Source organism: Delphinus delphis, chromosome 9 (genome assembly GCF_949987515.2).
Source record: "Delphinus delphis chromosome 9, mDelDel1.2, whole genome shotgun sequence".
Lineage (NCBI taxonomy): Eukaryota > Metazoa > Chordata > Mammalia > Artiodactyla > Delphinidae > Delphinus > Delphinus delphis.
In genome coordinates this window covers 85,040,187-85,056,516 of record NC_082691.1, presented here as the reverse complement: position 1 = coordinate 85,056,516, position 16,330 = coordinate 85,040,187, and the positions used below count along the sequence as shown (strand labels likewise).

General features: G+C 36.4%; 1 protein-coding gene across 4 annotated transcripts in view; it reads right to left on the bottom strand.

Moving 5' to 3' along the window:
- The window catches only part of KLHDC10 (kelch domain containing 10), a 59,038-nt gene that overhangs the window by 12,612 nt on the left and 30,096 nt on the right, over window positions 1–16,330 (bottom strand). For 3 of the 4 annotated variants that reach the window (XM_060020885.1, XM_060020886.1, XM_060020888.1), the window contains 2 exons: window positions 2,657–2,878; window positions 1,123–1,277 (listed from right to left, as the gene is read on the bottom strand). In XM_060020885.1, the coding sequence (XP_059876868.1) occupies window positions 1,123–1,277; window positions 2,657–2,878 (377 nt within the window). Of the gene's footprint in view, window positions 1–1,122; window positions 1,278–2,656; window positions 2,879–6,509; window positions 14,557–16,330 lie in introns of those variants that run through there. The other variant, XM_060020887.1, reaches the window with a different exon arrangement.

Sequence of the window (16,330 nt, the reverse complement as noted above, 5' to 3'; positions counted from 1 at the left end):
CCAAATCAGCTTTTATGAAATTTTCTTGTATTTTTTAACTTTCTAAAAATCAGACCCTTAAAAAGGACTAAAGATCTTAGAGAAACAGAGATTATTTTTAGAAAAGTTACCTTTGCTCAACTGGAAAGAAAGTTCTATCTAGATAGGCAAAGGGCGTCAGATGATCCTTAGGGGTCCTAGCCAACCAAAGAATTTATAGATCATGGACATGAGCATTTCCACTGAAAGCTGCTTCACTTTCTAAGCAGTCTGAAGAAAAATGCCCTTAAGGAGAAGGAGCAAATATGAAAATAAGGCACCAGAATCCCTTAAGTAAGAAGTCTAGAGGTGGCAGTCCCCCAAACTTGACATTTTCCACCAGACTCTTCTCAGTGTAAGTTTTGCTATTGTTATGGTAATTTCTTAGAGTTTAAATGCCTCCTGTGGTGGGATATGGTCATCCAGTATGTGCCTCACACATAGTTCAGAAGCTATGTATCAGCACCAGTGCCAGCCAGTGCTAGTTGAGAAAGAAGCCACAGCTTTGGTTGTTTTAAGCTTAGCCCATTACTCTCAAAGGGTCCCTGAAGTATGGTGAGTTGTTTTCCTACCTTTTTAGATACAACTTTTCAAACCTAAGGTTTGAAGCACTAGAACCTAACTGGAAACTAATTTCTACATAATCTGTGTTTTAGCTCAGATCTGTATAAAAGTCTCTTAACATCACTGCCTTAGCAAAGACCCAGTGGGACTCAGTAGATAGGGCTCATCTACCCTATTACTTAGGTTAGAAAGCTCTTCAAAGCATCATAACACTCTAAAGAGGATAGGACCTGGGCCATAAATAGCCAAATCTCTCATTGGGGGTGGGTGAGGTCCTGACATTTACAGAAACCTCCATACAGGTCTAGATCATTGATCTTAATCAGAAACAAAGAGTAAGGGGAAAAAAAGGAAAGAAGAAGGCAAGCAACCAGATTTACAAACTACAATTTCACATCAGAACTGAAATATCAAATAGTAACCACAATGAATTTATTCTCCGTTAACAAAAATTGGTGGCAATGTAAATATTCTGACATTGTTCCTGGAACTAGAAAATCTGAACAAATACATCCACAATGACTGGCTATAGATTGGTACCTGTCCATATATACGACTGGGTTTCTTCCCCCGACAGCTGAGTAAAGCCCATCTCTTATACTTCACGTTACAGACATGGACGTCATTGCCGTTGCTCTCACCAAATGGGATGCCTGTTCCTCCAAACACCAACAGGTTGTTTCCATGCAGCACAACTGGGAAAGGAGAAGCACAAATTTCATTTTTGTACTGGCTACCTGCAATGTGTTCCCACATTAACCCAGAAAATCTGAGAAACTCAAAAATGTCCGCTTTAATACTTTCAGAAGATAGCTCAAACCACTGACATACAACTACTACAAAGTTTTACAGAAAAAGATCTAATTCACACTATTTCACATAGCTCACTGTCTGATATGTGACATGTATTGTGAAATGCATGAAACACTGTATATAACAATACAGAATGATATGAACTACAATCCACCACTGCTGCTTAACACAGTTCAAGTACACAGTAAAGCAAAAGAAAATGAAGGATCATCGCTGCCTTAGCAAAGACCCAGTGGGACTCAGGATGAAGGGATAAAAGGACCATTCGGTTTTTGCCAGGGGAATGATCTCTACATTTTAAATTATAGTTTCTGTCATCTTAATCCTCCACCAGATAAAAAGAACACGAATATCCTGCTAGTAACTTTCTGCTCCTGTCATCACACACACTTGTATATACTTTTTCTCTCTCTGATGGCAAATATTCTGAAAATACTGCTACTGTATTATTTCAGTGACTTTTTTTTTTAAAACCAATTATTCAATTGATGTAGTGTAAGAGTCAACAGCATGAGCTCTGGTGCCCGTGAGAGCTGGGTTTAAAGTCTCGTGTGACCTCAGGAAAGTTATTTAATCTCTCTAAATTAATCTTCCCAACAACCCTATGAGGTAGGAACTATTATTATCTTTTCCATTTTTATAGATGATAAAATAGAAGTGGTGAGAGGTTTAAATAATTTGTTGAAGGTTTCCTAAAAAGAACCTTGCCAAGCTAGGGTTCAATCCCAGGCAGTCTGGCTCCAGAGCTTGCACTCACAGCCACTGCCCTTCGGGCCTCTCTAAAGCCTCAGTTTCCTCATCTGTACAATGACGATAATTCCAGTGTTGGCATCATAGAGATGTTGTGAGGATTAAACAGATACCACATGTGAAGTACTTTGCTCAAGAGCTGCAAACCCCATTTGTTGATCTTCTACTACATTTTGCCTAGCATATATATGATACTTTATGTTGAACCCTCTGAGATATTATTAATTCCATTTTATAGGTAAGGAACTAGAAGCTAAAAATCATCTGTCAAGTAAATGACATACAGCTAAGTTCAAACTCAGGACATCCAGCTCACAATTGATTCTGAATCACCATGCTATAGTACTGACACAGTATTATCACAGGAAGAGTCTATCCATTAACAGGGTTTAATTATATTACTATTATGATTTAGTATTATTAAACATTATTAACAAGGAAAACATGTGACACTGAGCCAGACCTCTCAGACATTTCATAAAGTCAAAAGTTCAGAACTGCTGGCACTCACGTGACATAGATGCCAACTCTCGGGGCATGTAGCCATCTGTGCCCATCTGGTGCCATACTCCTGTAGCAAAATGATACCTCCAAAGCTCCCTGAAGAGAGGATAGTCTTCATTATCTGGCCCTCCTGATTCATCATAATCTGGGTTATAACCTCCAAACACATACAGATTGGTATTATCTGCCACACAACGATGTCCGCTTCGTGCTGGTGGAGGTCTGTGGCCTAGGAGAGAAGAGGACAGCTTTCCGCAGATGACCCAGCACATTAAAAGCACAAACAAAATTTGGCAACAAACATTTCATCTTTAAAAGGAAATCAGGGAAAATTTATAATGTGGATGTACTTTTTATTTACTTAGGTTATTTTATACATTCACACATACTACTTAGGATTTTAAGGAGCTAGTCTCCATTTCTATTTCATAGGACTATTTTCAGATTTTGATAACTGTAAAAAGATTTTTCCCAAGGGAGGCAAAATAGCATCATAAACTTGAGAAAATGGCTGGTAACTTGGAGTTTTCAAGAAAAGAAGGCGGAGGGGTTTAATAATCCAAAAGCTAAAAGGACAGATTTTCTATTTTCTTAGAGGAGAAGAAAACACAGGCCAACGAAATTAAACTGAAAATATTAGAGAACTACATAAATATAATCACAAATGTGAATGAGTCATGTATAAATAAAAATACACATACATAAAACCTGTGATTTTTCCACAATATATAATTACACACTTAAAAAGAAAACTGGCTTTCAAAGAGTTATAGCAATGTCTGGAATTTAAATACCACTCCAGACATTATGGTAGTTAACAAAGAATATCCCTGTATTTATCTCAAAGAGCATCTTTCATCCTATTAACAACTTTACTGAGAAAAGCTATTTCAGGGAATTTCCTGGTGGTCCAGTGGTTAGGACTCGGTGCTTCCAATGCTGGGGCCCCGGGTTCAATCCCTGGTCGGGGAACTAAAGATCCCACAAGCTGCACAGCCAAAAGAAAGGAAAAAAAAAAGCTATTTCTACAATTTGTATTTGTAAGCTTTCTGAAGTTTAAATTATGTCAACTAGTTTACTAAAAGTTACTTCAAGATTATTTTAGAGTAAAAAACCCCGGAATTTATATTACTTCTATTATCCTTACAATTTTTACACCAGTCTACACAAACCCTTATATAGCTACAAACCAAAGATGCTTAAATACACACTGGATGGAATAAGCTACTATGGTCATCTGTTATCCTACAGATTTATCTACTTTCATATATTAGGAATAGATACTAGTATAATATTAATATTTATGACAATGCTGGACACCTAATAAACATTTGTTATATAAACATTTATTACCAGCCTAATATAGGCCTCACATATTTATACTTTAAATCAAAATCCCACTTCCTACGGTATGCTTTTAAACAAGAACTGAAAAGAAATTGCACAGAGCTAGAAAAACTAAAAACCAAACGAACAAACCACGAATCACCCAATCACTTAATTCCAACCTGTTGGTCCTGAGAATCTTTGATGGCTCCTTACTGCTCAAGCTTGAAGTCTTCAAACAACAATTCAGAGCCTTTCCTGATTCTGATCCCTCACATTCCTGCCTGTTTACGTCTGTCTCTCTGCTTAGAAAGTCGAGTCCTTCCCTTAGCTCTTGGCCTGGTCTACCTAGCCTTCACTGCCTGGAAGTTCCCTGGTGGCCTAGTGGTTAGGACTCTAGGCTTTAACTGCCATGGCCTGGGTTCAATCCCTGGTCGGGAAACTGAGATCCTGTAAGCCGCGCAGTGCGGCCAAAAAAAGAAAAAACCTACAGCCCTTACAATTCAGTACCATACCACTCAAATAATAAGACAGACATGGACAATTAATAAGACGATTACACCATAACTATGTAAATACATAATAAATATAATTTTAGGCAAACTATAATCACTGAGGAAATTTACTCACAAGCTGTGATTTACCTCAAGTGAACTCAATTTCTCTTTCTAAAAATCTTGAAACACAGAAAATGTGGTGTGGAAGAAAGAGCAATAACTTCTACAAATATCTAGATTTGAATCCAGGTTCTTTCTAACTGCTTCCTTGAGCAAGTCACTGACCCTCACTGAGTCTCAGCTTCTTCATTTGTATGAATGGATTATTATTCCTGTACTTTACAGATTTATTATACTTGCTATTATGTTAAAATGTTTATTGGTTAATAATATATGTATCTTCCCAGGAGGCTATAAGCTATTTGAGGGAAGAGGAATTATTTGCACTCACCTTTCTATTACCAAACCTAAGGCACACAGAAAACACTGAACAAATTTACAAATTTAATTTTTCTCTACTCATTTAGTTAATATTTATTTTTCTTCTCCAAATAATTCTAAGTTTCTAAAGGGCAAAAATCATGTATAGCAATTAGCCTGTATCACCCACAACACCTAAAACAGGGATATATAACAGACACTAGAAGTTTCACTGATACTAACTTCAGGTCAAAGTTAACAGTAACAGGGATGATCAAAACAGTGTAGAGCTCTCAGTGGACTTTGATATTGTGCTTAAGAGAGATACAATTTTGGGGATAGGGGTTGGATTATGCAATGGTCTTCTCAAAACACAAATGTTTCTAAGAATTAGCAAGACAAATTTTAAGAAAAAAAACAGAGTTGCTATGGTCAACAGACAGGAACTCTAAGAATCTCTATAATGTCATTTGCTTTATTACCTGGAGACAAAAGATACTTTTTGAAACTGCTTTTGGGCAAATATGAAAAGACATACAGTATATTCCAGGATTTTCTCTAAACGACTGTACAACGGAGAAGACATTCCATTCTAAGTTTACTGCCAACTATTTTTGAGACAAATGTAACTCACATGGATTAAAGGTTGAGGAGTCAATGAAAGATGATTTTATATTTACCCACTCATTCATTCATTCATTAAGCCAAAAATATTACTGGACGCCTCTACATACCAGGTACTGTACTAGTTGCTGAGGATACAATGGTAAGACCATTACTCTTTCTGTCCTCTGCAGCTTACAGTCTAGTCCTGCGCTGTCCAACACAGTGGCCACTAGCCACATATGACTCCTAAGCATCTGAACTAAGGCTGATTCAAACTGAGCTATGCTTTAAATGTAAAATATCCCCTGGATTTCAAACACTTAGTATCCAAAAATAAATGTAAAGTTACTGATTTTTATATCTGAATATAGGTTGAAATGACATTTTTGATCTCTTGAGTCAAATAAAAATTAAGATTAATGTCACCTATTTTTTACTTTTTTCATGTGGCTACTAGAAAATTTAAAGTTTTGTGGCTCACATAATATGTCTATCAAAAGTGCCTGTCTAGCTCAATTGCTGGCTTCTGTAAATAATGCCATTATCTATGCAAATTAAACTGCTGGGTAAAGAGCATCTGATCAACGTATGATAAATATTATACATCCTGTCAAGAAGTCTTATAGCTAGGAGTAAAGAGGTAACTATTCTTTCTCTTTAGTCAGTAACTAAAGATTTCTTTGTACATATTTATAGTCCAAGAGTGACTAACATATTAGAAAGCCATATTTTATTTTGAATAAATCATGGGGATTTATCAGGGTCAATGTCACGGAGACTACACATTAATTTTCATTATAAAGAATATAGCATAGGCTCCTCAACCTTGACCAAAACTTAACTGGGTTTTAGATTCTTAAAGTAGTTCTCTGAATCTTGTCCCAAATTCTCCATGTGCAAACCCCACTTTCCTAAAAAGTACTTGCTACTAATAAAATCAGCCACAGAATTAGGTTACCTGATTGAGGAACTCCAATTAGAAAATGCAGAAGTCAAAAATTAAAACTGAACCTGTGGGCTTGCCTGGTGGCGCAGTGGTTGAGAGTCCACCTGCCGATGCAGGGGACACGGGTTCGTGCCCCAGTCCGGGAAGATCCCACATGCCGCGGAGCGGCTAGGCCCATGAGCCAGGGTCGCTGAGCCTGTGCGTCCAGAGCCTGTGCGTCTGGAGCCTGTGCTCCGCAATGGGAGAGGCCACAACAGTGAGAGGCCCGTGTACCGCAAACAAAACAAAACAAAACAAAAACTGAACCTGTATGCAGAGGTGAACTCAATACCCAGAAGGGAACATGCAGCTGAGGGAGTATGTACCTGTGGTAACTGAGCCATCTTTTTGCTTCAGTGTGCTCATCATGTGACAATGATGAGCACACTTGCTCTTTACCCCAGGGAGTAAGCCAGAGTTTACTGTAACCAGGGACATGGGCTTTAGTTTGCAGCCCAAAGGAAGAAGCTGTCCGAGATAAGGCAATGAGGTTGCGCCAATGTTATTACTGTTACAAATAATTTTGTAACAAAGCTTTCTTTATGTAGATTTATATGCAAATGTCTAAAAATTTCTGGAAACATAATTTCTGGGGTCAAAGGAATATACACTTAAAATTGACACAGATAGGGGACTTCCCCGGTGGCGCAGTGGTTAAGAATCTGCCTGCCAATGCAGGGGACACGGGTTCGATCCCTGGTCCAGGAAGATCCCACATGCCGTGGAGCAACTAAGCCCGTGCGCCACAACGACTAAGCCTGCGCTCTAGGGCCCACGTGCTGCAACTACTGAGCCCGCGCACCTAGAGCTCGTGCTCCACAAGAGAAGCCACCGCAATGAGAAACCTGTGCACCACAAGGAAGAGTAGCCCCCGCTCACCGCAACTAGAGAAAGCTCACGCACAACAATGAAGACCCAACGCAGCCCCCCCCAAAAATTGTTACAGATATAATATTGTTATAGAGCCATATTGCTTTCCAAAAAGACTGCAACAATTTATACCCCCAGCAATAGTGTATGGTAGTGCCTATTCCTTTATGCCCTCTTCAACCTTTTTAGTTTGTGCCAATCTGATGGGTGTCAGGTTACTTTGTATTTCCCTGATTTTTACTAGTTCACATGTTTATTGGCCCATTTGTATTTCTTCTTTGGGGAATTGCCTGATCATATCCCCTGTCCACTTTCCTATCTATTGTGTTGCCTTCTCACAGATTTGTAGAAATTATTTATTTATTCTATTTCTTTCTTCCAGCCTGCTATTGGGCTTTTAATTTTGTTTATGGTACCCTTTACTACATGGAAGTTTTTGTGTAATTGAATCTCTCAATCTTTTCTTTTAAGGCTCCTTTGCAACAACAACAAAAGGCTCATTTGCTTTACATCTCATTTAGCTCTGCATCATTATAAAATTACTATTCTTATTTATTTCTAACAATTTTTTAGTTTTGATTTTTAATATTCAGAACCTGAATACATTCAGAACATATTTTTGTGTATTTTATGAGGTAGTAGGGCTCTAATATTTCCTGCAAAATGGATAGGCTATTGTCCCTAAACCCCTTATGGAAAGTCATCCCTTCTACACCGAAATGAAATGCCATCTTTATTGTGTACTAAATTGACATGTTCTAGAGTAGAATTAATAAAATCCCAATATCCAGGTCTAATCACCTTGGACACAAAATCTATTGCTCTTTAAGAAGGCACACAATTAAGACACATCACACAATCTTAAATGCGAAAGCTTGTGAATAAAGTAGCATATAACATTTTTGCTTAATAAGCCTATCACAAGATGTAGCCACCTCTAGATGTGCTATCAAACATTTGTGATAAAGCCATTGTAAAAAAAAAATTAAAACCTTTATTGCTAAAAGTATTAACTAGTTATATATATCATACAGCCTAAATGATAAATTCAGTTTAACTTAACTGGTCCCTTCTTTCCAAATATAAAGCCCAGCATTACCTCTACCTGAGAAGACAGGTCTTCTATTGTACACCTGGAAGCCTGGACAGGAAAGCTGGGGAAGACTGGGCCAGCTGGTTCCTATCCCTGACTGGTACGTAGACCGTTTTACTACTCCCAGAGTCCAAGCTGCTCAGGCAAAGGCCATCCATCCACAGCAGCACACAATATTCTTGGTTATGTAAGCATCTCCTGCCACAGAGACTCCATACACTGTATGAGATTCATATATAAAGATCTGGCTTCTTAGGGCAGAGTCATCTTAAGTCTAAGTTGGCAGCAGTAAAAGAAACTTGCTTTGACAGACTTTGGTGTTACCATGAGTTAGTTTCAAGTGCTGAGCAAAGCATACTGGAGACAGCTGTCACTACATATCAGCCTGGGCTTCTGGGCTCTGTTCAGTCCCACTGTTTATTTATTGATTCCTGTACCATTACTACACCGTTTTAATTACGAAAGCTCTGAAGTATCTATCAACATCTAGTAGGACAAATTCCCCTTTGTTACTCTTTTACAAAAACTTCTTAGCTATTTTCCCCTATTTACTCTTGCATTAGGTTTTAGAATCAGTTTGTTAAAATCTGTAAGAGGCCCCTTGGGCAGACACCATCTTATCCAGGTGATCAAAGTTAACATCACCAGTAAAGGGACAAATCAACATCATGTGCAGTGAAATGAACACAGCATTACTTCCGTAGTATTCCAGCCAAAAATGTATAAGTTGAACGTAAACATGAAAAAACACAAGACAAACCCAAACTAAAAGAAATTCTACAATATGACTAAGTCCCTACTGTTCAAAAATATTAAGGCTAAAGATACATGAGAACTGAATGCAACACATGATTCTGGGACTTTATTTTACTATAAAGGACATTATTGGAATAATTGGCAAAATCTGAAATGAGGTCTGTAAATCTGATGATAATGTTAATTTAATCCATTATTTATAGTGTTAATTTTCCAATTTTGGTACTTGCTCTGCAGTTACATAAGAGAATATCTGTTTTCCAGGAACAAACACCAAAATATTTAGGGGTAAAGGAGCATAGTGTCTGCAGCTTAATCTCAAGTGGTTCAAACAGAAAAACAATATGTATATGCATATGTATTACAGATAGTGAGGGGAGAAAGGGAAGAGGACAAGAGAGAGAGAGGGAGCAGGATAAAGCAAATGTGATCAAATGTTAACATCTGGGGGACCTGGGTGAATACAGGACAATTTTTTTACCATTCTTGTAACTTCTCTGTAAGTCTGAAATTATGTCAGACTAAAATTTAAAACTAAATTTTAAGCACGTCCCTTGAGGATTTTACTTGAGATGACCCATGAAGAAATATAGTCTCTAGCCATTTATCCTCATCTTTTTGATATCATCAGTATAGTTTCATTGTTTTCTTCTTGTTTTTTATTCCTAAGTACCTCATAATTTTCTATATAATTGTGAATAGATATCTCTTTTATTTTTTAATTTCTTGTTAATATACAGGAAAGTAATTTATCTTTGCAAGTTTAAATTTTATCCAGCCAATTTTCTAAACTCTAATATTAGTTATCATTAGTTAATTATCTTGAATTTTACATCAGACAATCATATCATCCTGTTATTAAAGACAACTTTCAGTTATTTCTTTCCAATATATGTACCTTTTAATTTTTTCTTCATTGTATTGGCTGAAACCTCCAGAACAAGGTTGAATAGTGGAGATGATAATGGGCATTTTTGTCTTGTTTTTTACATTTTTAATGACGATACTGGTAATGTTTCACTATTATACATGATATTTGCTATTGGTTTCTTGTAGATAGTCTATCAGTAAAATAAAATTTCTTTCATTTCTGGATGTAAATTTTTTTCTTAACCAGGAATGGTTTAAAATAAAGTCTTTATTAAAATGTATGTATAGAAAAGTACATATATCGTAAGAGTATAGCTTGATGCATTTTAATAAAATGAACACACTGAGTATCAAATTTTATTAAATGCTTTTGATAACGGAAAAATCAAACTGTTTCTTTTAACCTTTTAAAGTACTAAATACATTCCACAGATAAACCCAATTTGATCTTTATTTTTATTTAGATTTATCCCTGCCATCATATATATATATATATTTTTAACCATTCTTTCTTATGATTTCATTTTCCCACTTTTCTAATTTTACTGAAATAATCAAGCTTTCTTTTTTCCTTTCCTTTTTCCCTAGGGAGATCTACATAGTATTACCCCTAATATTTTTTAAAAACCCATAAATTGGTATTTCTCTAACAACAGAGTAAACCACGTCTGGAAAGAACTTTGGCTATTAACAGTGGTTACTTCTGGATAAGGGAATAAGGTGAGGAGTAAAGATGCGAAATGGGACCTTGCTTTTTTAATTTAACCTCTTTCATTGTGAAATACAACACATGTATAGGAACATAATTATAAATGTATAGTTTAACAAATTATCAGAAAAGTAACATGTTGTCATCATCCAGGTCAAAACATAGAATACTGCCAGCACACAGATGCCCTCTTACCTGCCCCTTTTGATCACAACCCTCTCCAACTCACCTCCTTCACTTCCACAGGAAACCTATTTCCTCATTTTTATGGCAATCATAAAACCTGCTATCTTTTAATAGCTTTATTATACCTAAGTATGCATCCCTAAACAATATTGTTTATTTGGGCCTAGTTTTGAAGTGTATTTGTATAGAATGGTATAGTATGTTTCCTTTATGGGATCTTTCATTCAAAATCATGTTTCTGAGATTCATCCACATTGCTGGGGTTAGAGGTAGTCTGTTCATTTCCATTGCCAAATAGTATTTCTTTGTATGAATATATACCACAATTTATCCAGTCCATGTTGCGTGAATGGACATTTGGGTTGTTCAGATCGGTGGCTCTTAATGCTGCTATAAACATTTTTGTACATGTTTTCAGGTGTACAGGGGCCCATATTTGTTGGCTATAAATGTAGAAATGGAATTTCTGAGTCATAATGTATGGAAATCTTTATCTTTACCAGATAAAGGCCAAACTGGTTACAAAATATTTAGTATTAGTATCATCATTCTTTTTAGTTTAGCAATTCCTGTGAGTTTGTAGACCTAGCTCACTGTGGTTTTAACATGCATCTATCTCATTACTAGTGAGGTTGAGCACATTCTCACGCTTGTTGGCCAACTGCATTGATCCTTTTGGGAAGTGGCTGCTCAAGCCTTTTATACATTCTTGTACTGAGATGTCTTTTTCTTATTGATTTATACAAATTTGTTATATATGCTTGAGATAAGGACATTCATTTTTCACCCTATATATTTCCATATTATTTGAAGTTTAATAAGCATATATTATACCTAGAAATTCTAAAATGAAAAATTATAAGATCTTTAGCAGAGTTTTACTTTCTTCCTATCCCCAGTTTGTTTAAATCATCTAAAATGTTACTTACAGAATGTTATATATATATATATATATACATACACATACATACACATATACTAGATTTACATTATTCTTCTATATATTTAGAAAACTTTTCTTATCAATTATACCAGGCTTCACAGTCCCTGTATTTAGACACAACTCTTAAGTTTTTCTGCTTTTTTTTATACACTACTGCTTCTTATGCCCAAACCTTGCTCTTTCTTGGATTTGTTTTTCATTTTACTGGGAACACCTCTTCAAGTAATTTTCTCAAAAACGGTGTGTTCATAAACTTTCAGAGTTCTTATTTATTTTGACCTCCATTTAGACATTTAAATATTAGTGAGGCTGGGTACAGTTCTGTGTTCAAAATAATTTTCCCTCAGAACACTGAAGGCACTTATCTTCTAGCAAACTATGTTGCAGGTGAGAAATCTCAGTCTTGAGTCTTTCTATGTAGCCTGTTTTCTATCTCTGGAATCATAAGTAGTTCAGTAATGTACAGATAGATGCTTTTTGCTTTTATATTTTTCTAGCTTGTTCCTTGGTGGGCCCTTTATACTTGAAAACTCGAGAGTCTTTCTTCAGCATAGGGAAATATTCTTTATTTCTCTATTTTCTCTTTTCCACTGTCTTTCCTTATGTAACATTATAAAATGGATACTGGATCACTTAGATCTATCCTCAAAGTATAATTTTCCTCATGTACTTTCTCTTTTTGTCCTCTTGCTTTACGGTCTGTAAATTTCCTCTACTTTATTTTTGTAAAAATTGGTCTTAAGCCTGTGTATTATTTAATCCTCCAACTGCATCTTTATTTCAGCAAGTTTCAATATGGAACTAATTCCTTAACCATTCCTTTTTTTTGCATGGCAGTTGTCTTTTTATTTGTGGACCCAATTCTCTCTTGACTCTGAGGAAACCTGCTGTGATCAGAACAAGTTTAGTTTCCCTAAAATGTCTGGTAAGCCTTGATCACTGATTCATATTAATAAGTGAAGGACTACATTGATTAGTATTCTAAGAGATAATGAATTTCCTCCACAGTTGTATTACTCTGTCTCCAAACCGCCAAATGGGAGATGTGTTTGATTATGGGTGTCTTCAGGTAAGTGGTACATTCACAGACAGGTTTCTCTTTAGAAGTGGAGAAAAAGCAGTTTTTCTAAAATAAGGAAGGCTGCATTTTGCTAGCATGGTCGTTTAATGTACATCAGTCCTTGGTGGAGTTTGCTTTCTTCTCCTCCCCCTATTCCACCCTCCTCATCCAATCTATTGTGGAGGTCCATTACCTAAAGCTCTGCTTTGTGCGCACACTCTTTCCAATCCCAGTCCATGAAAGCACTGCCTGTTCAACCCTCCCCTAAACAAATCCCCTACTTTGCTTGAAGAACTGTTCTTAGAGCTTTATCTTAGAACTAATGCCATTGCCAGGGAGGGAGGGAGAGAAGTAGGAGAAATAACAGTTCTGAAGGCAGTCCCTTAATTACTTGCCCTGCTGTTCCATCTTACCCCTACCTGCTCCCTCCTCCTACACTTGCTGATTCTAGGCTTGAGTTTCAGGAAAGGAGCTCTTTAGGAAATTATCTGATTTCCAGCGTGCAGCAGGAGTACCTATTTGGGGTTGCATTTTATTCTGTTCTGGTTTCTCAATCACTAGAATTCCAACTGCTTTCTGTTACCCTGAAATTCCTCAAATTTGCTGGTATTATAACAATAGCAAGAATGACAGCAGCTAACATTAAGTCAACGTTGGCTAAACAGACTGTCAGTATAAATATTTGTTATCCTGGTCTTTAGCTAGTTGACAAGCTAGAGTTAAGGCAATTAATTTGGCTTGTTACGCTGACTTTGTTTCTGATAAATAAAAGTTTTCAATTATGGAAAAAAAAAACATTGGCTAAATGTAAAAACTCTTCTTAGTGCTTTGCACATATTACCTCTCTTGATACAACAAACTTAGGAGGTTGATACTATTATCATCATCCTAATTTTACAGATGAGGAAACTGAGGCAAAAAAAAAAAAGAATAAGCAACTTGTCTAAAGTCACACAGTTGGTAAATGGCAGAGCCTGGATTCAGACATAGGTAATCTGGCTTCAAAGCCTCCCTTTTCTGTTTTTCAATATAGTTATGATTCATTCTTTTTTGTAGGTCTGCTTTGTCATTTTCAGTAATAAGTGAGAAGTATGGGAGGGTAAATGGGTGTAATCCGTCTATCATTTTGTAATGAAAACACACTGTTTTCACTACACTGATACTGTTTTCACACCACTTATAATGGGTAGCAACATCTTTTAGAGAATATGCAGGATCTAGTGAAGGAATCTAGCGACAGAAAATGAGCCCTATGAAACTGTTTAATCAGAATCAAAAGAGATAATGTGTAGTAGGAGTCCCAAAACGAAAGGTTTGAAAAAGTGGCAATATCAAAAGTATAGATAAGTTGTTTTAAAAATCTAAGGAAACACTAAGTAGCATTTTCGTATTCTCAGCAACTTATTAGTTTACTGTCACCACCACCAGAGAGAAGTTGAGAATGTACTAAAATTTTAGTCCCATCCTATTCCCTGACAGCAGCCTTACAAATAATTCAGTTCAACTCAAATACATATGATATACCTACTACATGCACTGAGCTACAAACTGGAGATAAAGAAATGAAAGGCACTGTCCCACTGTCCCTGCCCTTACAGAGCTTACAGTCTATGGCAGGCAGGAACAAGTAAACAAATGACTATAATTCAGTGCGGTAAGTGTTATGATACAGGCAGATACACAGAGGGTGCAATCAAAACAAAGAGACAAGCCTTCCAAGGAGGTTTCTCTAGAAATAACTCATAGACTGAGTGTTCAAGGATATGCTATTATTGGCTTGGGGAGATTAAACTGAATTTATCATCTTTTCTCTCAATCTGCTCTTCCATCCATCTATATAATACCTGGTAAAGAGAAAATGGTCCACACAGAAAGCTGGAAGCTTTCTTGACTTTTCCCTCCTCCTCTTGAATTGGTCATCAAGTCTCATCTAATTCCACTTCCTTATATTTCAAATCAATTAGCTACTCTCTATTCCTACTAAATATAACTACCTTAGTTGCCTCTTATCATTTCTTATCATTTCTCACCTTGATAACTCTAATAACCCTAACTGGTCTTCCAATTAAATCTCTTCATTAATTAAATAAACTGATCCTGAAAACTCCCCTTGGGTGGTGCTCCACTTGATATGGGCCCTCTCCAGCTTCTTCTTTCGACACTCTTTCCCACTCTGCCAAACTTCCTACAGTTCTCTGAAAGACCGTGCTCTGTTTTGCCTAACTGCCTTTATTTAAGCTGTTTGGTCCTTGTTTTGGTCCTTGTTTGAGATGTTCCAACCTTCCCCTGTTAACACATACTCAGACTACTCAATACATCTCTTCTGAGAAGTCATCCTGATGGCTACTTATCTTCCCCTGTCCTTCCCACATGCTGAGTCAGGTACCTCTTCTGTGTGCTCCCATATCACACTAACTCATCAGGACACTTATCACAAAGAATTACACTCAAATTATTCTGTAATTGTTTCTTTACTTGATTCTCTATAATCTAGATGATTGAACTAGCACAAAGCCTGTTACACAGGAGGCAATCAAAAAATACTGAAAGAATGAAAGCATGAACAAACGAACGAACGAGGTTAGTTAAGTCTGTGAAATCTGATGAGATAACCAAAGGAGATAATGGAGAGGACAGAACGTTGGAGCAATACCCATCTCTAGTGAGTAGGAAGAAAGAAGCCAGTAAAGGAAACAGAATGAACAATCAAAGAGGCAGGAAGAAAACATCTCAGATTGTACAGCAAAGTATAACCCAAAAGAAGAGAAAACGTTAAGAAGGTACAGGTGGTCAACAGATCAAACACTACGAACAGGTCAAAGAAGGTGAGGACTAAGACAAGGCCACTGATTTAGAAGCGGTCACTGGTGATCTTGCTGTTGCTAATGCTGAGTTTACTCCCGCCTCACTCTTCTCAGCACTGTCAGAGACCATCTTCCTCAGAAATTTTTTGAGGCAATTTAGGGCTTACGAAAATAACCAAAGATATGAAACTTACCTGTGCTAATCTCTTTTTTCCATGATTAAAATATTGAAAAACAGAGAATATAAAGAAAATAAAATCCCACCATCCAGATATAATGTTATTTCACTATTTCCTTTGTTTTTTATGTTTATATTTGTATAAAACTGATATTATATTGAATTTTACATCCTAATTAAACAATTTCTTAATTATACTTAAATTTAGTCAGCCCCCAAGTTAGCCTTCTCATTGTAAATCAAAAAATTAGTATTCTAATTTTTAAATAGAAAAAAGAAAAATTTTATCAAATTAGATGTACTGCTTGGCTACGTGTGCACAATGGTTTTTTTGGTCACATAACACTAAAATTACCTATTAGTTTCTATCAATAAAAT